Here is a 24,259-nt window from a genome sequence, read left to right on the forward strand (position 1 = left end):
TAATGCTAAATGTAAAATGTTAAATAATTTTAAAGCACCCTTGGGCTAGCTCTGAGAACCGATATCCTTCATGCTTAATGCGATGGACAGATCTTTCAAACAACAACAACAACAACAACAACAACCTGGTAGGCAAGGTTATACCTGTGGAGGCTGCTGCAGTCTGTTTTTGTGTGTGCGCATGGGGTGATTCGATCCCAAGGTCGCTTGGAGATACAACACCAAGAAAAGCAAAAGGCACAGCCGTGAAAAGGTTAAGAAATACAAATGTCTTAAACACTAATCTCACTCGGGTGAGATTTCAACAGTACTCCCATTAAAGTATAATAAGGTTACAGGATCCAGAGGTGAATCAGAAATGTACTGGACTCATCACTCTGTTTATCTCCCCGATAGCAGCTGATATGGCGAGTGTACTGTAAAATCAACCAGGTGGAGCTACAGATTGGTGGTGGAGGAGAGTCCCCATTACCTGTGAAGCGCTTTGAATGAAGTGTCCAAAAAAGCCATATATAAATGTAAGGATTATTATTATTATTATTATTATTATTATTATTATTATTATTATTATTAAGCAGTCTTATCAGCGCTGAAGAAAAACATGGCGGAGCAGTATCTGCTATTCCAACGTCAGCAGAACAAGGGGCGGAACTATTGGGTGTTGTGTACTTTGGGTAATTAAGGTACAATGTCTCAGTGACAGTGACAAGACAAGTCCTCATCGATGGTAACTGTATACCCTACTAAAGCGGAATCTACATTGTGTACAACGGCTTAGCAGAACATATTGTAAATGCCCGCTGAATTTGAGTTTCTTATTTCGAAACCAGTGTTAAACATCGAGCAGCACAATACGTGTTACTTAAACACTCTGTGCCATTTTCATTATATTTAGCCGTTACTGTTTTGTGGCGGGTTGAGATTTGCGCATCCCCTAGAGCAAATAAATAAACCAAAGGAAAAATGAATCTTGTAAAACGGAAGCCATTTTTCCATGCCGGCCGAACACGTGGACTAGACAACAGGAAGTTTACGTAACTACAAACATGCTCTTAGCAACAGCCCCGTCTGGCAAAAACCACAGTAAAAGTTTCTTTTTTAATCAATCGCTTCTTTGAAATACCTACCGTGCCGATGCCGCTAGAGGGTAAGAATGTATTTGTTTAGGTGTATATAAAATATGCTATTTTGTTAATTTCGCACACGTACTCTTTGTGTGTGATGTTTTCTGAACAAGATCTTAACTGAATAAAACAAATGAACTAGTCTCTAGAGACCTCTTGTTTATTGTCGAAACGGTAAAGGTTACCTAGGTTAAGTCTGTCATTTTTATTATGTGTACGCTATTTTTTTTTGTGAACGTGGCCAAGGTATCTGTATTAGCGTTGTGTCAGTGATAAATTTAATTTCTTCGTTAGGTGAAAAGTAAAACGATGTCAGTAAAAGATAACTCTGGATCCTCCCCCCTCCCATTTCACCCTGACGTCCTTGTACCTTTAAGTTTAAAGCATTCAGAAATTTGAAAACGAATATTTAGAATATGTGGAACCCCAAACGCATGTGATGTGTTTTGAGCTTTCAGAATATATTCCAAACATCTTGGAATTTATCCTTCATAGTTGATTTATGGTTCACTTTTCCACACGAAACCAGTCAGTACAAGAAGCTCCAGATTTAAGCCATTTTCTGTTTGACCCACCTGGGTGCTTTGTGCAAGGGATTCCTTCCCCCTTACAGACTTCATTGCTTTCTTGTTTCTCACTGAAATTCACAGTGTGGAAGAAGAGGGCCCTGGCCACAGTGCACGAGGCGGTGAAGGCAGGAGATGTGAACCAGCTGGCAATGATGGTGAAGAACGGAGCCAGCGTTAATGAAGTGGACCTGGAGCACAAATTCACCCCTCTCCACTGGGCTTCACTTACAGGGAGTCTAGAGGTTGCAGATTTTCCTTTTCTTAGTGGTTTGAGCATAACTCTTTGTAGAAAGGGACATCCATTAACCCCCCTCCAGCACTATGGTTAGAACACAGTAGATGCAACAAGGGTAGTTTTCCATAATCTGTTGCATTGTTCTTAACTGAGACCGGCTCAGCCTTTTTTTTAGTCAACTGTTTGCATGAAATACGGGACCTGTTCTTCCCAGCGACTCCAGTGAATAAGAATTGGAAAACGTGCCATGTTTCTGTTGTTCAACATCCGTTTTGCTCCCATTCCAAGTGCCTGCACTGGCTGCTGTGGCATGGTGCTGATACATCAGATACCACTCCTCAGGGCTGGACACCTGCCCATTTAGCTGCAATGAGGGGCCGAGACGCTTGCATGCAGGTAACGCAGTTGTTGTTGTTTTTCAAAGCTCTGGTAGTGTTTTGAGAAGAGAATGAAACTCCACTGAAGAATATGTGTCACCTCCGATCATTTAGGCCCTGATTACGAATGGTGCCATTGTGTCGTCCCGAGATGACAGAGGCTGCAGTGCAGTGCACCTGGCTGCTGCTCATGGACATTCGCAGACCCTGCAGAATATCCTGCGCAGCGGAGCGGTCTGTCTCCTTTGTTCCTTTGTCCATGCATACTCATTCTAGTGTCTCTATTTGCAGCGTCAGCACTTTTCCACTGGACATTTTGTATACAAGAAAAAAGAGCTTAATTTTACAAATGGACACAAAACCTGAAAAACTGATTAAAGAAAGCAGAGCGATTGCCTAAAGATTAAATGCATTAAAAGTTCATTGTGTCATTGAATGTCTAAGAACAGCTTTCTTTTTGCCATTACAATGAAAATAGTATACAGTGCAAGTTGTAAAGGAAAAAGTAGAGGTAAATTATATCCTGAACACTAAAAACTAGAAATGTATCAATGTTTCAGCTGCAGAGCCTTCTTCAAGTGTATTTTCTGATTCTGCAGGATTGCAACAGTGCTGATAAGAATGACTGGAGGCCAGCACACTATGCTGCTTTCCATGGAAGACTAGGCTGTTTGCAGTTTCTTCTTAAATGGGGAGCCAGTGTGGATGATGTTGATAACAATGGAAACACACCAGGTATAATGAGAAAGGAGATCATAATCTCTGTTGATAAGAACATAAGAATGTTCATGAAAAGAGGAGGCCATCATTTTATTTCTTTTCTTTTTGTTTTCGATGATAGAAGGATAGATTTTTCTATAAAATCGAAAATATGACTCCTGACTAACATTTTGTCCAGTTTCCTTTTGGAACCATCTTATCTACTTCCCATTCTGCCTTTTTGCACATGTAAGTGAAAGTTGGCAGCTGTTTTCCCCTTATCAGAGCTTATCAGTGTGACATAGCTAACTTGGACAAGTGACATCGAACTAAATCAAACTAAACTGGAAGAGTTTTCATGTCTAAATTTCTCAGTACTGGATAGTTCAATTAGTTGTTTCTTGCATATATTATATATTTAAACAATTACAAATATTTTTTATTGGATCTAACATAACTTTCTTCCAATTATCTAAATCTAAAAACCTTAAAATGAAATTCAGGATCATAAAATAGTCAGATTCTTTATACCATTAATACTGCATCCGAGCACCTTGTAAAAATGTAATGAAGTCAACTAGGATAACCATATGTTGTACCTCATTTAGAGTTCAATTATAAAAAGTGCTGGTGAGGAGTTATCTCTTGATAGCCAAAGTCAGTTTTACTGCAATGAAAATAGAAATGCTAGGGAAGACCTACTTGTGTGAAAAGAAGTGTTTAAGACAGACCACTGTGGTTGTAAAACTCATGATTTTTTCAAACCTCCTTGTAGCTCACTTAGCGGCGTCGGAAGGACATCTGCATTGTCTTAAATTCCTGGTTTCCCAGGGTGTAAGTTTAACTCATACGCTGGGAGCCAGAAATGACCAAGGAGAAACACCCAAAGATCTAGCTAAGAGGTTCTACAAGCAGGCAGTGCAACAGTACATCGATGCTGTGGAAAATGAAAGGGACTTCCCAGGAGAGCAGGAAGGTATGTGGTACTTTTAAGTGAACACTTAATAATAATAATAATAATTGCTTACACTTATATAACGGTTTTCTGGACACTCCATTCAAAGCGCTTTAAAGGTAATGGGAACTCCCCTCCACTACCACCAGTTTGCAGCCCCACCTGGATATTGTAGGTTCATGTGCATTATGTTTTGTTCCTTTAGGGCGGCTTCTTTAAATAATTCAGGTTTACTTAAAAAATTGAATTCAGAGTAGTTTTTATTTCTCCTTAGACTTGGCATTCCCGGCACATGTTGCGGCACTCCGAGGGGACCTGGACACCCTTCGGAAGCTGGTGGAATCCGGAATTATAAACCTCAATGAGCGAGACAACAAGGGGTGCACTCCCCTACACAAAGGTCTGCAAGAAGAGTTAATGAGAGCTCAGAGGCACAGTTTAGCTTGTTAGCTGTCCTTGTGGTTCATGTTTCAACCAGTAAAAAACTTGAAACATGGAATTTGAAGTATTTGTGGGTTTCTGGAAACAATTAAAAAGTCTTGTGAGCTTACTTATGGAAAAGAAACTATTGTTTTGTGCAGATTCCATCTAAAATAGAAGTCAAAACACTCTGGAGTGTTAAGCAGCTGTTTCAATCAGTGCTCTATAATTACTTTACTGTTTTGTGCTAATCGCTATGATTAACCTGAACTGAAATCTTAAACCCATTGTTTCAGACAAATATTAATTTATCATTGTGCTCGGATATGCAAAGTAAGTTCTTGCTTTACCAAACAATAATGAAACTGAGGATAGTTCTTTATGAACAGCAGTAGTTTACTGTGATAGCATGCGTTTGTTTTATATGTGCATCACTGTTATTGTAAGTTTGGTCACTACAGCAGTAGTGGATTCTGAAGCTACTGTGCAAGTGAAATGCAGCTTGAAGCATTCTTTGGGTTGAACAAGAAATCTGTTTTACAAAGGACACACCAAGGCACCTACTAATACTGGTATATGTGTGGGTTGCTTTAAGACATAAAGTACGTAAGGCTGTGTAAACATGAAGTAAATGGATTTGTGAAGGTGCTTATTTGTTTGTGTATCCATGTTATTTAAAGACTCCTTGTCATTGAGGTCAACTGCTGTAAATATTACAATTAATTTTCCTCTATGCACAGGAAGCAAGGTTCGTTCTGTGTGAAAATGTGCAGTAACAAATCTCAATTCTTAATTTGCAGCGGCTGGTCAGGGCCATCTGAACTGCTTGCAGTGGCTTCTAGAGATGGGTGCTGATTACAATATCACAAACGATGCAGGTGAAACGCCAAAAGACATTGCAAAGAGGTATGTTTTATTCCTTCTCTATGTAATATACAATAGAGAAAGCACTGTTTTTTTTGTTACAGCACTTTTCTGTTATTTCCTGAATCTTTGAAAGTCATTTCTAGCTTGGGTTGCAAACAGCTCTTTTAAAGTAACTACAGTATTTACTGAAAAATGTTTTTGTTACTTATTGAAACGCATTGCATGCTTCCGTTTGTTGTATGTACTGTAGAATCCTTAAATAGAAACTGATGCACCAGTAATCTGTTTTAAATAACCTTCTTTTGAGAAGACATTGTAAAATAAGCATATAATACAGAAATACGATAAAAACGTAGTGGTCTTTCCATCTTCATGGTCCAACAGGTTTGCTCAGCTGGCAGCAGTGAAGCTCCTAGGAGGGGAGACTCTAAGTGAAGACTCGGATGAAGAGCTGAACAGCACGGATCCCTTGTTTTTTGACAGACATGGTGTTGAAGGAAGCACAGACAACTTCGAAGACGTAAACTTAAGCACCACTCAGAAGAAGGAAGGCAGAAGTAAGTCTATAGTTCATATATAAATTAAACATTTTACTCTAGGGACTTTGGGTATTATTCTTTTAGTTAAAGCTGTATGAAACTCCAGAAAGCTCACAGTTGTCTTCTGAAATGGTTTCATTGCTTCATCCTTTCATAATTTGCTTCACTTTGGTGTGTGTTCCAGTGCGAGCATACAGAAAGATTGAGGAATTTGAACGTCTGCTGGAAATAGCAAAAAGTAACTACAGGCAGCTGGGGGGAATACTTGAGGAAGACAAAAGCAAAAGGAAAGAAGAAAAAGAAGCAGAAAGGTAACAGAGGCTTCAAGTGACACACTGTACATTTCAGGATCATTTCTCATTGCATTTTGCATCACCTCACAAAAGAATGCAGATCACTGAGAATGAGTTGTAGACTTAAAGTTACTAACATTAATGGAACAAATGTAATGTATAAGCAGAGTTGCAGAAAGTTTCTTTCAAACAGTAATCCATTATAGTTACACATTAATTTGGATAAGAAATTAGTTTTTAAAGCTAACAATTCGTATGTATAGATACTGCATAAAGTAATACATGACATAATAAAAGTAATTGTTCTCACTCCTGTAGTAATTTCAAAAAGTAATTCCACAAATCGGTATCTTGAAACTATAATGGATTAATTTATAAAAAAATGCTTTTCTTAATGTACTTGTAAGTTTATATATAGTTGCATGACACAACGATTACTCATCCTTTGTGTTTTTTTTGTCCTTACACATACATTTTCTTTTTGGTTGCCGACTCCAAATTGAAGTCTGTTCTTTTGCTCCATTTTCCCACACTATCACAGAAATATAGCCTGGTACAGCTTACTGGTTACTTGTGAATACTACCCAGTTATTCTTATTCTTCTTAAAAATGCAATTCTTTTAGTATCACGAAAAATATTCCATATCCATTATTTTCCTGAAATAGGTTTTCCTTGAAAAAAATCTCAGTTTGGAACATTTTGGAATTGAACTAGTCTCAATTCTTCCTTGGCAAACCAACCTCCCAAGAAATTTGCTTCCAGAAAGAAATACTTAGCTTAAGGGTTTTGTTATTATTTAATAATTCAAATATGAGCTAACCATTTGCAGAAATACTGTTATTGTCCATAAAAAAGGATTTGTCTGCCTTTTCCAGAACTATTGAGGAGCTGAAGGCCCAGCTGGAATACGAGCGAGTCCGCAGGGAGAAGCTGGAATGCCAGCTGGATGACTACAGGGCAGAGATAGGGCACCTCAACAAGTGCCTGCATGACGTCCAAGCAACAGCAGTGAGATTTCATTGTGTTATCAGCTCTTGCAGGTTCAAGAGTTTCTTCCATAGTGTGGCACCCAGGAAACCTATTAAAGATCTTGCTGATGTGTAAAGTTCAAGGAGAACCCCAAAATGGGTCATCAAAAATCTGACACTTTATAGGACACATCAAGTCTGGGTGGTGACTGGACACAATTATTTTCAGGCACTACTGTAACACTAGAATTAACTAAAATTAATTGTATTAATTGAAAAACAATGTTTGATGTTAAACAGTATTATAATCTTAATTATAGATCTTAAAAAAATAGGCACAGGTTCTGATAATTCAGTTTAGATATAAATTTTAGACTATAACATTCAATCTTACTTTGGCCTAATTTTAATGGTCTCAAGATATGTAAATGTGATTTAATAATTCACATGTGATTTTATAATTCATTTTGTAGACTAAATTATGACTTTTTAAAATCAATTGATGTCAATATAGTTACAGCGTTGAGTGGTTAGCTCCAGTATATTACAGCTTACAAGGAGACTGCATTTAATACTTTGCAAAATGTCTGAAGTATATACTGTAACACAACAGAACATAATTAATGTTAATTATAATTATTTGATGTACTACAATGTAAAATGTATTACTTTGATTGAGCCCAATGATTTTGTCAATCGTGATTCATGTGTACTAGATCCAGATAATTACAATTAAGTAAATGTCTTGTGCTTTAATGAAATCCAAAAGATTAAGTCAATTGTGTCTTCTCCTTTCCACAGGAAGAAAAGTCTCTGGAACCAATTAAAGAGAAAAAGAAATTAAAGAAACCCAGAAAGAATGAAGCAGGAGGGGTGTTAGTGAGAAGAATCACAGAAAAGTAATTGTTTGACCTAATGCAACAATGAGCATACACATTATTTATTGACAGCAGGCAAACTGTTTAAAATACAGAGCTTTATTGGCACTATTTGGTTTACAAAGGAATGATATTGTAGTTTCCATTCAGAACACTGATCAATGTTTAATCTTGAAATAAGGTCTTAATAAAAAATAGTAAGCAACAGTTCTTCAGTGACAACTGTATGGCAGATGTCTTAGATTTGTTTTCACTGACAAATGTACCATATACTGTATATTGAAAGTGGGAAATCTAGACAAGCAAATGTAGCCACTTTAGCAACTATGTTACCATATTGTAAGTGCACTTGACTTGTTTCTGAAATACAATATATCAGCAACAACAGCAAAAACAAACTTCAGAACAGTCCCGTTATGTAAAAAGTAAAAAGGCGTCTAAGAAGACAATTACTTCCTGCAGGTACATACTCATTACACTGCTCCAGAACCGTATCTCAGTGCTGTATTAGCACAATGTTTTGTGGCTGAACCACTGTAAATACAGCACTTTCACATCTGTTGGATCTTCTGAATTGTAGACAGCTGAAGTGCCGTTATACTTTATTAAAATGTACGTATTTTGTTTTCTCACTTCCAAAGACGGTAAAAGCCTAAAGCTATTGCCAGGCAGGAGAAGACAGAAGCTACAAAATAGGGAAGAAAAAAAAAAGCAGAAAGAATTTATGTTAAGCTTAATGCAATTTGTCAACTTGCATCTTAATCAACATCATTTATGTACTATACACAAAACGTTAAGTACAATCAAGTAAAGGCAGACAAGAGTAACATTGTTCTCCTTGATAAATGTCTATGGAAGGAATAGTATTACAGTACATGACTATATGTGCTAGGGAAAGAATATGCACAGGGCACCATTAAATGGTAAGATAAAAGTAAAGCTTATGATACAAGTATTTCTTTGCATTTATATAGTGATTTTCAAATAGACAGGTTTACCTCCCTGTTAATATGAGCAGTGCCATGGGATCATTCTTTAAGAAAACAGCCAGGACCTTGATCTAATGTCTAATACAAAGAATGGAACCTCCTAAAGCACAGTGATCCCTGGACCACTGGGATATTGTGGATTCGAGATGCTGATCCAGTAAGAAAAGTGCCCGATTTTCCTTAGAGGTCTCTCATCCCAGTACTATCCAGGCCCATCCTTGCTTAGCTTCTGAGATCCAATACGATTAGGCTACACATAAGGAATAAAACAGTTCTAAACAAAATGTAATTAATTTTCTACATCACCTACCTGCAAGGTAGCGTATAGTATCCAGCTTTAGAGATTCTAGCAGAGTTTTCAACGAAGCCACTTCTATGTCAATTTTTTTTGTTGCTTCCATTGTGCTACGGTCTACGTCAGCATTCTATGTTCAAAGAAAAATAAAACCAAAATGTATCTTTGTGATTCCCAGTCACTCTTCATCTCAACGTAATATTTCCTTACATTTCCAGTACAATCACTGAAACCTACAACCCATTACTTCTCCAAACCATTTTACTTTGCAAACAATTAAAATGTATTATGCTGTTGTAATGGACATGTTAAGAGTATGTGCTAGCTGTATATCTACATGTGTTAAATTTAAAAAGGTTTCTAATTCTTTTTAAATAAGTACAGTATTAGTTTCACATTTTGCACTTAAAACTGTCATTCTTGAATAAGCCTTTAAGCTAGTATACTGTGTGAGCCTATATATGATGCAGATAACATATAAAGAATAGCTGAAAATGTCAAACCTTTTTGTGAAATTCTGTTGTGACTTCCATAAGTTTCTTCTCCTGTTCTGTAAACTGTAAACAGGGAAATAGGGGAAAATCTTGTTAAATCATCACTCCATGATGTACAAATGCAGAACAAAGCCCTGCCCTCTTTCTCAGCTGAGGACACGGTGCCATCACTACACAATTCACACACTTTTCCATGGATGTGCAGTAACACCTACTGTTACCACCATGCTGGACAACCTTGAAAAAGGCTCCCATTAGGCCAGACCATCATAAAACACTCACAGCATCTCATGAAAGGTGCAAACAAAAACTGCTCACCTCCTAAATCCTGCTGCCCAGTACTGCTTGAATACATCTAAGTACTTTTTAAATACAACACAGAGGAATAGGATAATTCAGCAGATATAAGGTTGTATTTTCATACTTTTGTACTCCTTTACATTATGCTTCTAGTACTACTCCAGACGATACAAGCCTATATGTGTAAAGAAACAAGCATGTGCCATGCCTCTACTCCAACTAACAATGTTATCGATAACGATAACAATATTGATAGCATCACGGGATTTTTTATCACACAGAAACATGAGAAATTTAAATGCATGGGTCATAGATATTACCATGTCAGTTACTCTGCTTCTTTCCAAATTAATATCCAGTTTGGCATCTGCTCTGATTTTCCGGCTTTCTTCCTTCAAAGAAAAAGTGCAATATTTAATCGGTGTTTGCAACTTAAGCACCTTCATACAAACTTTATGTTTAAGTTACCATTGTTACCACTTACCATTAGTAGCTGTTTAACCTGCTCCAATTCATTTTTCATTTTCTGTAAAACAAGTTTTGGTTCACACTGTTAACTGAATAGTGGCATTTTTTCATATTTTAAAACACAAACATCTGAACAATGAACACAGTAAGATTAAGCCTTATTCAATCTGAGATGGTGGTACTTGGCTGAATGAATTGAATTAGACTGAAATTTTTCATAAATCCACTTCCCATGATCAGCATAATTGTAACGTTAGAAAAAGAAACAAAAAACATTACCTAAGAATAAAGACCAAGTGTCTAATTATAAACTTGCTGCGCACAGCCTTACTGTCATACTGTACCTCATTCTCAGCCCTAAGGTTTCTAAATTCACTTTTTTCCAAAATAACCATGTCTTTCCTGATTGAATCCAGGTGAGCCATTATTTGCTGTAGAGCAATCTCCTAAAAAAAAAGGAAAGCATTTGTTTCATTGCTCTCCTACTGCTTAGACATTTTAGATCTGCATAGGCAATTATAGTTTATGGACATCTATAGTTTCATATATAGTAGGTAGGTTTTCTTTTTTAAAATTTTCACTTCATTGCACAGTACAAAGATTCTCTTTTACGGTATGAAAGAGAAGTATTCTTCTCAAAACAGAACATTATGTGAAGTTGTAAATGTCCATGTGAAGGTACCACTCATTTTAACTGATGATAAAATAATCCATTTTAAAATCAGGAAAATTTTAGGATGTGGTATAAATGCAGGGATCTCAATTCTTCGAGGATTAAGAGTGTTCTATTTTTTGTTTCAAGGAAATACACGATACAGTTGATTACTCAAAACACCTGTCTAAACATGAATAAAATATACAGTTATATATAGCACTCTTCAGAGCCTGTTTAGAAGTACTAAAATTATGTAGTTAAGTCATTAAACCAATCATGTAACCGAGAGTGTGGCTGGAAGAAATAACAAGAGACACAGAATTCCAGAAACTGAGTTTGAGACCCCTGATTCTGAAATTTAATCTGGACCTGCCACCAAATTTTTAATAAAAAATCAATAACCAACATGTACTGTATGTAAGAGCAGCACGTAAAGAGGGAAGACAATACAGAAGTCAGATATTCAGTTATTTACCTGATGTGCCCCAGTCACCATGTCTCTGTACACTATGTCCATATTGGCAGTTGTTAGTGTTACAAGCGCTGTGACAATAATCTCTGCTTGTTCTTTTCCAAAGCCTGTATGAAAGGCAAAACATGGAATAATATACATTTGGTAAAAAAAAACATATATTATTTAAAGAATCAAGTAGTTCCCCCAAAAAAATCCCATAACACTTTCAAGTAAAATCCCAACAGAAGATTCGAATCTGAGTCTACAAACACACCAAGATGGGGAAAAATACTCAAGTAAATTACACTTATTATTGTACTTAAAGCAACTTACCGCTGGCTTGCAGATCTCTCACCAGGGCATGTGTGTCAAACGTCAATTTCCTCTGCTCAAGAGGTGTTAGATCTACTCTTCTCATGTCATACGTTTTTTGAGCTGCTCCTGCATGAAATCCTGAGACAAAGGTAAACGACGAAGAAAATGAGGATTGCATTTGTCTTTATTGAAAGTCCGGCGAGTCCAGAAAATGCTCGTATGCATGCGTGTGCTGAACTGAAAAGCTAACAAACGAGCAACCTCAATTTGCATGTTGACATTATGATGTAAGGTTACGGAACAGTAGCTGTATTAAACCAAGACTTGTGAAATCTCCTCCAGCCATAACCGTGTTTTCTTTGGCAGTAAAAATGAACTTTATTGAATGATTTTACTTTCTGAAGACGATCTTGTAAAACATGAGTTTTCAGAATTATAAAAAGTTGGTCAGCTGTTGGTTGCGAAGGCAGCAGCAGTTTTATCTGCGACTGGGCAATCATTTCTGGTGCAGGATGACAAATATACTTAAAAACAAGGATTAATTACCTACGATGAATCGGAATGGACAAGTGCTGCACCCGAAGCTCTGAAACTGCACCGTGTTTAATATGACCTACCTTTCGCCGTAGTGGGTAAACGTTGCAGACACAGGGCTCGACTTGGCTTCCTCAGCACAGATAGAAAAGTTTTGCAATGTCTGCAATTCATGATGCTTGATATATGCCGTGGATCCTCTTCTCGCTTAAAAAACAAAAACTTTAATCATAAATTAATTAAAAGTAGTGTATATATAAATTCATTTCCTAAGTAAGAAGGCAATTTAAGCTTCGGTTTATATGCCGTGAAAATTGCAGGTCATAGCCTGCAGGTTTCTCAGTACTTGTATTATCCGGGCATTTTTTGGAATATTTTTCGCGTCACTGTACGACAACAATGACGTACCGCCCAGCGAGCTGAGGACGCTGTGGATTTCATTGTAGGAAGTGCGTACAGTATATCTGCATTATAGTAAAAAAAAACATTCCAGAAAAGATGGCACCTGAACGCTGTGACTCTCCCCCCCGCATTGAATAAACCTTTACTTGTTCCTATTTAGAATTAAAAATCGGTTTAAAAATTGTTTGTAAGTTGTTTTACACCTTTCTAATGGCACGGTTCTGGTATGCTTTCTGGCAATTAGCGTCTGGTAACACCGGAAACCTGACAAGGTCAAAAACTACCAAACTTTACAAAAATAACGCCTCCTTTAATTGGGTCAAAGTTTCTGTTTACCCGCTCCAAGATGACAAAATAAAACCGTTTCTATAGGTTTCGGAGCTTTCTAGTAATGACAGCATAGAAGACCCTCATTTAAAAAAAAAAACAACCATACCCAATGGGATGTTAAAATTATTTTAAAACAGTGCCCTTGAGGCGCCACAGTGATAGGCACCTATCCCCTTTATGACTTCTGGCCATCTGATAAGGTTATTTAATGCAGTCCATTAAGAATGTAGTTCTTTCGCCAGAGAAGCAAGTTTATCTTTAAGCAAAACGTTGAGACGGGACTTCAACTCCCAGTAAACACAGCGGTTTGTCTACTCTACACACCCAACAATGTTTGTATTACTTCTCTAGGATTTCTGTGGGATTGCGCGACTGCTATAACGATCGGATTCTTGCAAATAGATTATGCGAAGGAGAATTCGCGTTTAAGATTTGGAAGCTCTTAATTTCGAAAATTAACATAGTTTTTCACGTCTTCGCCTCTCTGACGCGCCTTTTCATATTTTTAATAGCATTATTTTTGTTTCTACATCACAAAAGTAGGTATAATTACAAAATATTAAATTGGTATAATTATAGGTATAATTACAAAATATTGACGCCGATAAAAGATGTTGTGATGTTAGCGGGCATAAGGTTTTGGATTATTCTGAGCACTTTGGAAAAAATTGTAGGGCTCAGATTTGTAAATTGTTTTCTTGTTTTTGTTAACCCAATGTCCTTGCTCTGTCAGAAATAACCCCTCTTCTGCTTTTATACACTTTTTACGCTTCTGTGGTTCTCTAATTTCTTTACTTGTTCCAATGTGCCAGGTTCCGTTGCTTGCTGATCATGTCTGACCTTGTGACTCTCAATGTGGGAGGAAGACTGTACACTACCTCTCTGGCCACCTTAACTCGGTTTCCCGACTCCGTGCTGGGTGCGATGTTCAAGGGCACGCTGCCAGTCAGAAAGGACCAGCAGGGCCATTTCTTCATTGACCGGGATGGCAAAACCTTCCGTCACATCCTCAACTTTCTCAGGTCCTCGCACCTTGACCTCCCAGATGACTACAAAGAGATGAAGCTCCTGAGACGCGAGGCGGGGTTCTACCAGATTCAGCCTCTGATGGAGGTGTTGCATGAGAGGGAGGCTGAGGACTTGGCATCAGAGAAGAACGCCATGCTGAACATCAGCCTGGATCAGAAAATGCAGGCAGTTCACCTCTCTGGACCAGATGCGCCCCAGGCCTACAGCCTCGATTCTTTGACTATAGACGTCTTCTCAGCCAACATCTTTTGCACCTCGGGTGCGTTCCTGAGCAGCCTGGGTATTCAGATCTGCTACTTCTTCAACGGCAACCTTTCCCCTGTGTGTGGCGAAGGCGAAGGTCAGAATCGGCTGGTGCTGCAGTGGGTGGGTGCTGTAGAGGGCCTCCCGGAGGAAGAGTACACCCTGCAGAATTTGAAAAGGCTCTGGGTTTTTAACAAGCAAGTTAACAGTCTCCGGGCCTTTGTGGAAGAGGTTCTGAAAATAACCATGAATCAAGGCTTCTGCATGGACTCCTCTCACCCCAGCTCCCACGATTTCACGAACACCAAGACTGTCCGGTTGATTCGCTACAGGTGCTCATGAGGACGCGCAGTAAGAATAGTAGCTCACAGTAGCTCACTGATCGGAGGATCACACCCAGCCATTTTATATAAATGGGGTGAATCTAAATTTATGCTTTTTTGAGAATATGAATTTCAATATTATTGTGCATGCAGTCTGATGTATTGCCTGTTCTTAGAAAAACCTTTTCTTTTCTATCAAAATTAACTTTATTCCACCCGAAAAAAACATCTCACAATAAATACACACTCTCACAAATTATCAAACTTACATATAACAAACTTAGAAAACCCTGTTCACTGAGAATTTGTGAGATCATTAACACCACTGCCTCACAACTCCAAGGGGTTTGATCTGGGTGTGATTGTAGGCCTGTCAAGCTTATTAACTATGAACTGGCTTCATCAGTCTGCTATCCTCCCCACTGATAGCTGATGTGTGGTGAGCGTTCTGGCGCACTATGGCTGCCGTCGCATCATCCAGGTGGGGCTGCACAGTGATGGTGGTGGAGGGGAGTCCCCATTACCTGTAAAGCGCTTTGAATGTAAGCAATTATTAATTATTATTTTTATGGTGGGGAATGGATTATAAGAAAATGAAGATTTGCAAAGAATGAGAACATGTATTTAATTGTAAATGTTATAAGTATATAATACTGCATTTTAATTAATACTACTAAAATATATGTTGTACAAATGCCATTCAGAATTGTTTGTATTAAGTGTAAGAACTGTTTACGTGTTAATTGTATTATAGTTATTGTAACAAATTGGCTGTTTCAGAAACTGTTGACCCTGCAGGCTGTTCAAACACAGATAGCAGAACCACATCTGGGGGCAGCTTCAGAACAGAACATATGGCGTGATAATGCACACCAGCAAGTGCATGATATAGTTACAGAATCTAAGCTATGAGGTCTTTGAATATGTCTACTATATGATTCACTACGGTCCTTGCGCCTCTTTTTAGTGTGCCTTTATTTATGGTGAAATTTCTTCACAAAACAGTATTAAAATTTAAGAAAAGGACCGTAACGTTTCTCAAATTGAAGATAATACATTTTTACTCCTCATTTATTTAATGGTGCCTAAAAACTGCTTGTATTGTAAGAGAAAATAGGATGGTTTCGTGAATGCATCATTTCACACATTGGCAATAAGACCTGAAACCTTTGTTGTGCCTGGATACACGACAAGAATTCCAGACATACTGTGTACTACTAAGACAATTGTTTTACACACAGCAAAAACAATGCCCTATTCAGTCTCTGCCATTTGTATGGGGTTGGTTGTTTCCAGTTGTCCCCTCTGGTTCATGGTTCCCTGGTCACACAGAAGAAGACAGCATATTACATGACAGAAAAATTGTGGATAGTTGCTAGTTTAAATCTACCTAATTTTGTAGTCCTACAGTATGTAATTGAAACACATAACTACCAACTTTTGATCTGCAGTTAGTAACGAGCAGTTTGTGCTTGTGCTTAGAAGCATGTGTATGTTTGATGTTGCTCAGAAGGGCCCATAAAATTCTGACACTTTTCAAAATCAAGCATTCACAAATTTATCATCTAATTAACTTGATCCGGTTAATTGCAGAGCAGTGGTGTAAAAAGCCGCTCATTAGGAGGTAGCGACTAATATGTAGATTCCTAGCTCCACCTACTCCCTTGCTATATGTTCACGTCTCTGCGTGGTGAAGTCAGAGGAGGTAGGTTAATTTGCATTTTACGTCCCATGATGCTCTGCAAGACTTACAAGATTTAATTAATATTGTTTCGTTTTAGCATGTTTTTTTGATTCATAACAATGAAAGACAGGTGTTTTATATTAGTGTTATGTGTGTTTTAATACTCGTGATATTAAATAAAGTTTAAAGTTTGTGAACCATTATAACACCGTAAGGCGTGCGCATTGTGTTTGCTATGGGGTGGGTAGACTGGGGGAACGGTAGGTTAGCTTTGCGCAGTGGCAGTATCGTAGCCTATGAGGTTTATCCGAGGCGCGATTATTGCTAGTTGAAAACTTTACCCAATACCCCGCTTGTACTGGCTTGAAATATAGCTAGTGCCGGCAATTTTTGACAGTCTCTTCGGAGACTGAAAATACTGGTATAAAAACAGAATTGAACGCTAATATTTAGCGTAATAAATGGTAATGAGTTAGTCGTGATGTACATAGTTTATGTTATTATAGATTTAAAGATTTTTGGGCATTGAGAGTGGTACTATATAATAAATAATGCGTGTACGGACACGTATTGGTGGGGGCTGGACTATTTCCATAAGCCGAAATCGTTTTAGCAGTTATTTAATTAAATATCCAGAATAACAAACCACTCTGGACTTGCGAAAGCACGGAGGGTTCAGAGATGGGGGTGCGCAGTTCTTCGACGGCGCCATCACTCCGTCCGGGTTTTCTTTGCCGTTGCACACAAAGTTTGTTTCAGGAACTGTCATGGCGGCGCCCGTGGCTGAGGGCTGGAGCTGGTTTCTGACTTTAGCAGCGGGGATTTCTCTTTTGAAGGGTCTGCTTATTAATACTTAGTAAGTTCCACCGGTTTACGTCAGCTGCGTTTTCCATCTTACCCGGGAATGTCGAGTTTTCGAAACGACAATTACTGGTCATGCCGTTTCGATAGATTATGTTTTTGATACCTCAAGATGCAGCTCATTCGTGGTCTTCATTCATTCTTGACCATGTCAAAATCCAGCACACGATCCAAGCAGACATAAGCGCTCGTGTATTTGGAATATTTAAAACCTTCTGTACAAATAACGTGTAGATTCGGTTCGAAAGTTGTATTTAGATTTTGATGATGAAGGTTTTGTTTGAAAGCGAATCAACGAGAATGACAACAGAAGATTTACATGTAAAACTTAATAAATTGCTTTTAAAAACCTTATCGCATTCATTTTCGTTTCCAGTGTGTTGTAGGAGCATTTACCGATTTGTTTATTTTTACAGCCATTCTACAGATTTTGAAGTTCACAGAAACTGGCTTGCTATTACACACAGTTTACCTCTGTCCTTATGGTACTATGAAGTAAGTATTTTTCCTGAACTGATCTGGTTGTTATTGTTCAGAAATGTATCACCCATAGTCCGTGCGCAGGTTCAGAAGGGATTAGCGCTTTAATCAGTGGACAATAAGGAAAACAGAATCGCCCGCCTTTATATAATTCTGCCTTTGAATTCCAAACCATCCCCAAAATACTTTGCACGATTTCATCCGCTGATGTGTACCTCAGTCTTAAATATAGACGGCATTTTTAACTTTATGTGGAAACATCTGTGAATTCATTTATGACAATGCATTGCAATTATAAAAATACACATTTACTTTTACATACAAAACCTGGAATTAAAAGACAGTAAAAAAAGTTGACCAGATAACCCTTTGCTCCTGTTTTATTTTTCTTCTTCAAGGACACTTCGGAATGGACTTTAGATTATCCTCCGTTGTTTGCTTGGTTTGAATTTGGCCTTTCCCACATTGCAAAGTTTTTCGATAAAGAAATGCTGGTTGTCCAGAATTTGAATTATGCCAGTTCTGCCACCATTATTTTTCAACGCCTGTCTGTCATCTTTACTGACATTGTCTTCATTTATGCAGTGAAGGAGTAAGTATCTTTACTTTTTCACTTTTAAAATATGTTTTGAATGTATTTTCTTGGTGTAGAGCTTAGATCAGAGTGTTCGTTGGCCTACAGAATATAATAAACGTGAATAGGCCTGGGTGACTGTGTTTTACCATAGTTGTTATGAGTACAAGATAACCATCACATGCTGTGACTCGTCCATGGAGCTGTAGAGTAGCTGTTTAATCAAATTGCTAGGAGAATAACCGTTAGAGGTCAGTGGAAAATTAAATTGAGTTGATCGTATGGTTTGAAACAGAAGAATTGTGCCTTTTTGGCAGTTTACTGGAGTTGCTTTCTTTCCTTCCACAGGTGGTGCCAGTGTGTGAGAGGGATCAAAGGGCCCAGAGATCTGTGGTTGAAACCAGGATTTGTCCTGGCAGTGCTACTGCTGTGGAATTTCGGCCTCATTGTTGTTGATCGTATCCTTCAGTTCTAGAACAGCCTGCTGCAAGGAAGGTTCATCATCAGTACTGCAGATGGGTTTGTGTTCTAGTAGCTAATGTGTCCAAGGATTTCCTGAAAGAAGCCAGGATAACAGCTTCAGCATGTGTGTATTTGTGCAAAACGTTGTCTCTCAGTTTTTAATGTAATTTCCTGTAAATTCCACCTGTGTCCTCTGGTTTTGTGTTTGGATTGCTTTTGTCAGTGACTTTGAGAATTTTCAATACTTGAATCAGGTCCCCTCATAGCCTTCTCTGTTCAAGACTAAAAAAGTTCAGTTCTTTTAGCCTGTCAATATAAAATTTTAAGCATGGGAATGTATTTGGTCAGTCTACTCTAAAGGTAACCCAGAGCTGCAAAATCTTTTTTTGTACCTTGGAGACCAAATAGTACAATTTGTTCTAAATGAGCTTGCACAATTAACCATGACCAATTAACCACGATTCATTTATTAACATACCTCAAAAGATTTTCAGAACACACAGTGATACAATTTTTCTGTGTGCGAATTTATTACAAGTTTCCATTGATAAGATAATTTAGGTGTCAATCATTTGAACTTTGGATGTGACCTAAAGGATTATCATTTAAGTAAGAATTACATCAGGGTAAATTATAACTTTTCTACTAGTTTAGTATTTTGAAAGCAAATATGTTTTCAAATAAGTGCTTATTGTTAAATCTCTAACTTACTGCCAGATATTCATTTCCAGTATAATGGGTTCTTGTTCGGTTTGCTGCTTCTTTCAGTTGCCAGACACTTTCAGGTATGTGAAAAAAAAACCCATTGTATGGTTCTCTTCCAAGATGCCTTTTGTGTTAATACAACTAGAAATATTGTTAATGAATTAAGCCCTGCTTTTTGTGACAGTGCTCACAGTCTTTGGATGTGTGCTGGCAGCATCAGGCCCAAACTTCAGATTAATCTAAATGTATGTTAAATCGTTTAGTGTCTGTGACAGTGAAATACCTTCCCAAGTGAAATGCAATAAAAGAAGGGCAGACCTTTTTGTTTTCATTGTTGTGTTTCTAACAGAATAGACACCTGGAGGGAGCTCTGCTGTTTGCTTTGCTTTTGAACTTCAAGCACATTTACCTGTACATTGCGCCTGCATATGGAATCTACTTATTGCGTTCGTTCTGCTTCACACAAAACAATCCAGGTAAGTCTTTTGTATGAATCTTTAAAAATAAGCTCATTAGCATCATTTCAGAATCATTAGGAACATAACATATGTTGTGTTAACATATGGCCAGCAGCCATATCACTCTGCAACTCACAACTGGCAGCCCCACTGAAGCTCAGCAGGTGTGAGCCTGGTCAGTACCTGGATGTGAGACCTGGGAAAAACTAAGGTTGCTGCTGGAAGAGGTGTTAGTGGGGCCAGCAGGGGGCGCTCACCCTGCGGTCTATGTGGGTCCTAATGCCCCAGTATAGTGATGGGGACACTATACTGTAAACAGACACCGTCCTTCGGATGAGATGTAAAACCGAGGTCCTGACTCTCTGTGGTCATTAAAAATCCCAGGGCGTTTCTCGAAAAGAGTAGGGGTGTAACCCCGGCACCCTGTTCAAATTTCCCATTTGCCCTTATCAATCATGGCCTCCTAATAATCCCCATCTATAAATTGGCTTCGTTACTCTGCTCTCCTCCCCACTAATAGCTGATTTTCTTGTATATTGCATATTTATTTTGTTCTTAATTTCTCTTTATAGATGGATCAGTGAAATGGAGAAGCCTAAGTTTTGCCCGATTAGCTGTTTTGGGAACAATTGTGTGCTCAGTGTTCGCTCTATCATTCGGTCCATTCATTGCTATGGTAATTATTATTATTATTATTATTATTATTATTATTATTATTAGTAGTAGTAGTAGTAGTAGTAGTAGTAGTAGTAGTAGTAGTAGTAGTAGTCGTCGTCGTCGTCGTCGTCGTCGTCGTAGTAGTAGTAGCTTTGAATCTAAGTGTATGTGTCTAATACTTGTAGAAAATCACATTTAATTTATCAGTGTCAATGTTTGAAATATCATGTCTAAAACGGAGATATATAGCATTAATTTGGATTTCTTTTGATTACTGATTATTTTCCATATTTTCTTAAGAAGTATTACTTGAACTCTGAATGGTTTAGCTCTCAAAAGATTTCTCATGAAAATACCTAAAAATAAGTTCACTGCCTATAAAAATTAATGTAGTGATTTCTCCAATTTTTTAGACTCATTACTGTAGTGCTTTTGTTGTTGTTAAACACTAGGTGGAGACATTTGTGCAAAAAAAGTACAGACTTCTTTGGGTCTAAGGGTGCTTTATATATTGTTGTTGTTTTTTTGGTTTAGCTTGTTATTAATAACAGGCTAGTTGATTCCAGTTGTCTTTTCCAGGTACATTTTAAAAATTTCTTTCCGCTCTTAAAGTTAAGTTGGACATATAATCCCCCTTTCATTTTCGGAGGTTCAAAACTCTCCTTGATCAGGTTCTTTTTAGAGCAGATGTGTAGCTGCTAGTTAAATTAGTCATTGCTTGTTAAATTGGTTTCCTTAGTGTATATTTTGTTTAAGAAATACTTTTGCTATGTTACTGTGACCCTGTATTATTGAGAGCTTATTTTAAAATGTTCTTTTATCATCCAAGAAAGAAAGTCAAAATTTTGATTTATGTGTTTCATCAATCTCTTACCATATTTCTTTAAGTTTTTTCATCCACTTCATTTCCTTTCCGTGGATACTGATGTGTAACACATTTGCTAAATGCATCTTCCAGTAGTATCTGGTGTTCACACTGTTTTACATCCAAACTATACTGACGGGGTACAGATCCTTTAACCTTAGGAAGAATGGAGAGTAACTCTCTACTGCGTACAGAGTATACTATAGCTGCAGATACAGCTTTGAAAGTCCTGTAATTGGTTACTTATACCATTGGTGGTAGACATATATTAGTGGTACAACCCTTTTTTATAGCTGGATTATTTCACTTATGTTGCTAGATTATAGATCATGTCATTTCTAACTCTGCTAAATATGTTGACATGATATAATTTGACACGTTGAAGATAGTGGAATTTTATTTTTTGTTGTCAGGTTTGATAACAGCAGGTTGTCTTTTCTTTTAAGGGTCAGCTGCCTCAAGTGCTTTCTCGGCTCTTTCCCTTCAAGAGAGGACTGTGCCATGCCTACTGGGCACCCAACTTCTGGGCATTGTACAATGTGCTGGACAAAACTCTCTCAGTCCTCGGTACGGCATTATTTCACTGAACTGCATTGTTACAGAAAGATATGCATTGGAGAGTTCTAAGCAGATGGATTCATTTAAATGTGTACTGTAAAAGGATGGTTTAATGTTTTGTTTTGTTTTTTCAGAAATGTGTTTGAGAGAGAATTATAATTTTTATAGCTGCTTATGTCCCAGTTTGATTTGAAATAAATGACCTTCAGAAACATCACTTGAGATTCCAGGGTGATGTTCAACTTTCACTGTGGCTTTGGGTGATTCTTTTGCAGGTGGCCATGGAATAAAATTTTTAAAAAAGAAATGAATATTATAATAAGACATGGTTGTGTGGCCAGGAAAGGAAGAAACTGTAATGGTGTCTAAGACAAAAGAAGTGGGAAATGGTCGCTCGCTATCTAACAAGGTTTTTTGCTTTCAGGTGTGAGATTGAAGCTGCTAGACGTAGACAGACTTCCTAAGGCTTCAATGACAGGGGGGCTGGTCCAGGAATTCCAGCACACTGTCCTTCCAGCTGTGACCCCTTTAGTGACCTTGGTGTGCACTCTGTCGTCCATCCTTGTGAGTTACCCCTCTTCTCTCAGGGCTTTTTTTCCCCCCTTTCTGAAACAACACAAAGCAGGTAGCTCGCACATTCGTGTGTGGATAGAGTGTCAACAATGAGAGCAGAAGACCTGGAATGCAAAACGGAGATATTTGAAACCTGTCCAGGGCTGAGTTGTCGTACCTGGATTGCTCACATCAGCAGGAATTTGTCAAACGTTGACCTTTACTCTTCTCTCCTTCAAGCCTGCGGTCTTCTGTATTTGGCGTAACCCTCAAGGACCCAGAGGCTTCCTGCGATGCCTGATCATTTCTGCATTGGGATCTTTCATGTTTGGGTGGCATGTTCATGAAAAGGCTATTCTCATGGCCATTCTTCCATTAAGGTAATCTGGCGAATAATTATGGAAGCTGTGTGCCCTCCTCATTATTTAGACACGCCAACATGTATCTGCTTATTTCATTGCAGTTTCTTAGCTGTGGAAAGCAGAAGAGATGCTGGAATATTTGTGATCCTATCAACCACAGGCCATTTCTCTCTTTTTCCACTTCTGTTCACTGCTCCAGGTATAACTCGCGCTCTGTGTCATATTCTTACTCCTGCCAATACATTCACACAAATACCACTGAATTTGACTTTTTTATTTTGGATTAAACTTGGTTTATTATTACAATCCCCAATAATGTACATTGAAATCTCATTTTCAGCATTCCAGTAGTGATGACTGTTGCGTTCCTGTTTTGCAGAATTACCCATCAAAATCCTTCTCATGGTGATGTTCACACTTTACAGTTTGACATCTCTGAAGGTGCTTTTCAGGTAAGAGACTGCTGGTCTTCTACTGCCTCCATTAGGATGTGTGTCTTCCTTTGCCATTTTATTCTTCAAAATATTGAGATTTGCATTGAGAAGGGCAGAGATGGAGGTATTGAGAGAGGGTGTTGTTAAGGACCTGTTCATCCCTAGAGACCTGGACAAATAGCTAGAAAATGTGGAACATTTTCAATGATTTAGGCCAGTTATGCTCCATGGGTATTGAGACATGCATTACAGACAACATAAACCAAAATTCAGAAACAGTCCTGGGTTTTCTGATTAACTGTCACACTTTATGGAAAATATGTTTTTTTCCTTATGTCTCCCCAGAAGAGAAGGCTGCTTGCTCAACTCTATTGAAGCCGCCTACCTCGCTGGCCTGGTGCCCCTGGAGATATTCTGTGAGCTTGTCTACCCCATGACTGTGTGGAAGCAGAGCCTCCCCTTCATTCCTTTGCTGTTGACTTCTGTGTACTGTGCACTGGGAGTTACTTACTCCTTCATTAGGCTCTACATCTCACTGCTCACCAGGCCAGAGATGGACAAGAGTAAACATCAGTGAAGGATGGAGATGTTGCTTAGGGATCTAATCAAGACTGTCAGGTCACATCTGAACTTCGTTTACCAAATGAAGTCAAGTCAGCGTAATGCCGATTTTAAGAGCAGAGACAGTTATGGGTGTCTTGTACAACTGGGGACCAAAAAGATCATTTGTTTCAAAATTTAAAGAATGACAGTTCACAAAGCTGGTAAAAATGAGGAGTATGTTCAGGGATGGTGTGTTTTGTCTGTATACATGCTCTGTAATGCCAAAATAAAATGTTTGGTTTTCTATG

At 38.1% G+C, this 24,259-nt stretch overlaps 4 protein-coding genes and 1 non-coding gene across 6 annotated transcripts; 4 read left to right on the top strand and 1 right to left on the bottom strand.

The window, feature by feature from the left end:
• Positions 1 to 593: 593 nt before the first annotated feature.
• On the top strand, positions 594 to 9,711 carry LOC148658088 (ankyrin repeat domain-containing protein 42-like). Of its 2 annotated transcripts, none has more exons than XM_088639091.1 (12): positions 594 to 727; positions 1,775 to 1,935; positions 2,217 to 2,324; positions 2,420 to 2,539; positions 2,905 to 3,040; positions 3,780 to 3,980; positions 4,234 to 4,359; positions 5,180 to 5,285; positions 5,631 to 5,803; positions 5,970 to 6,096; positions 6,955 to 7,087; positions 7,849 to 9,711. In XM_088639091.1, the coding sequence occupies exons 2-12, from the start codon at positions 1,843 to 1,845 to the stop codon at positions 7,948 to 7,950; spliced, it is 1,425 nt and encodes a 474-aa protein (XP_088495217.1). In that variant the 5' UTR covers positions 594 to 727; positions 1,775 to 1,842; the 3' UTR covers positions 7,951 to 9,711. The 2 variants fall into 2 exon arrangements, with proteins under 2 accessions (XP_088495217.1, XP_088495216.1); XM_088639090.1 differs by lacking the exon at positions 594 to 727 and adding an exon at positions 789 to 1,147.
• ccdc90b (coiled-coil domain containing 90B) lies at positions 7,972 to 13,994 on the bottom strand. The gene is made up of 11 exons (XM_088639196.1): positions 13,957 to 13,994; positions 13,035 to 13,095; positions 12,513 to 12,636; positions 11,914 to 12,033; positions 11,602 to 11,705; positions 10,816 to 10,917; positions 10,488 to 10,529; positions 10,324 to 10,395; positions 9,713 to 9,766; positions 9,225 to 9,339; positions 7,972 to 8,610 (listed from the first exon to the last, which is right to left on the bottom strand). Exons 1-11 carry the CDS (start codon positions 13,992 to 13,994, stop codon positions 8,555 to 8,557), a joined length of 888 nt encoding a protein of 295 aa, XP_088495322.1. The 3' UTR covers positions 7,972 to 8,554.
• On the top strand, positions 13,409 to 16,856 carry LOC148658090 (BTB/POZ domain-containing protein KCTD21-like). Its single transcript, XM_088639092.1, has 2 exons — positions 13,409 to 13,700; positions 13,974 to 16,856. The coding sequence occupies exon 2, from the start codon at positions 13,993 to 13,995 to the stop codon at positions 14,773 to 14,775; it is 783 nt and encodes a 260-aa protein (XP_088495218.1). The 5' UTR covers positions 13,409 to 13,700; positions 13,974 to 13,992; the 3' UTR covers positions 14,776 to 16,856.
• Positions 16,708 to 16,849, top strand: LOC148658091 (U4 spliceosomal RNA). The gene has a single exon (XR_015940649.1). It is a non-coding gene; the product is annotated as a U4 spliceosomal RNA (small nuclear RNA).
• Positions 16,857 to 16,990: 134 nt separating the features above from the next.
• Positions 16,991 to 24,257, top strand: alg8 (ALG8 alpha-1,3-glucosyltransferase). Its single transcript, XM_088639089.1, has 13 exons — positions 16,991 to 17,296; positions 17,718 to 17,796; positions 18,180 to 18,373; positions 18,704 to 18,813; positions 19,535 to 19,602; positions 19,872 to 19,998; positions 20,553 to 20,656; positions 21,949 to 22,069; positions 22,485 to 22,624; positions 22,853 to 22,992; positions 23,076 to 23,173; positions 23,354 to 23,426; positions 23,754 to 24,257. The coding sequence occupies exons 1-13, from the start codon at positions 17,208 to 17,210 to the stop codon at positions 23,983 to 23,985; spliced, it is 1,575 nt and encodes a 524-aa protein (XP_088495215.1). The 5' UTR covers positions 16,991 to 17,207; the 3' UTR covers positions 23,986 to 24,257.
• Positions 24,258 to 24,259: the final 2 nt, after the last annotated feature.

Source organism: Lepisosteus platostomus, chromosome 7, assembly GCF_059453375.1.
Source record: "Lepisosteus platostomus isolate fLepPlt1 chromosome 7, fLepPlt1.hap1, whole genome shotgun sequence".
NCBI lineage: Eukaryota > Metazoa > Chordata > Actinopteri > Semionotiformes > Lepisosteidae > Lepisosteus > Lepisosteus platostomus.

Bases quoted from the DNA above. Each gene is read 5' to 3' on its own strand.
- LOC148658088 (XM_088639090.1), top strand. The intron at 6,097-6,954 runs GTAACAGAGGCT...TGCCTTTTCCAG, and splicing joins GAAGAAAAAGAAGCAGAAAG to AACTATTGAGGAGCTGAAGG. The intron at 7,088-7,848 runs GTGAGATTTCAT...TCCTTTCCACAG, and splicing joins ATGACGTCCAAGCAACAGCA to GAAGAAAAGTCTCTGGAACC.
- ccdc90b (XM_088639196.1), bottom strand. From the start codon at position 13,994: ATGATCAGCAAGCAACGGAACCTGGCACATTGGAACAA. The intron at 12,637-13,034 runs GTGTAAAACAAC...TTGTTTTTTAAG, and splicing joins AGAACCGTGCCATTAGAAAG to CGAGAAGAGGATCCACGGCA. The intron at 12,034-12,512 runs GTAGGTCATATT...CCTTTGTCTCAG, and splicing joins TTTACCCACTACGGCGAAAG to GATTTCATGCAGGAGCAGCT.
- LOC148658090 (XM_088639092.1), top strand. From the start codon at position 13,993: ATGTCTGACCTTGTGACTCTCAATGTGGGAGGAAGACTGTACACTACC.
- alg8 (XM_088639089.1), top strand. From the start codon at position 17,208: ATGGCGGCGCCCGTGGCTGAGGGCTGGAGCTGGTTTCTGACTTTAGCA. The intron at 19,603-19,871 runs GTATGTGAAAAA...TGTTTCTAACAG, and splicing joins CAGTTGCCAGACACTTTCAG to AATAGACACCTGGAGGGAGC. The intron at 23,174-23,353 runs GTATAACTCGCG...CCTGTTTTGCAG, and splicing joins ACTTCTGTTCACTGCTCCAG to AATTACCCATCAAAATCCTT.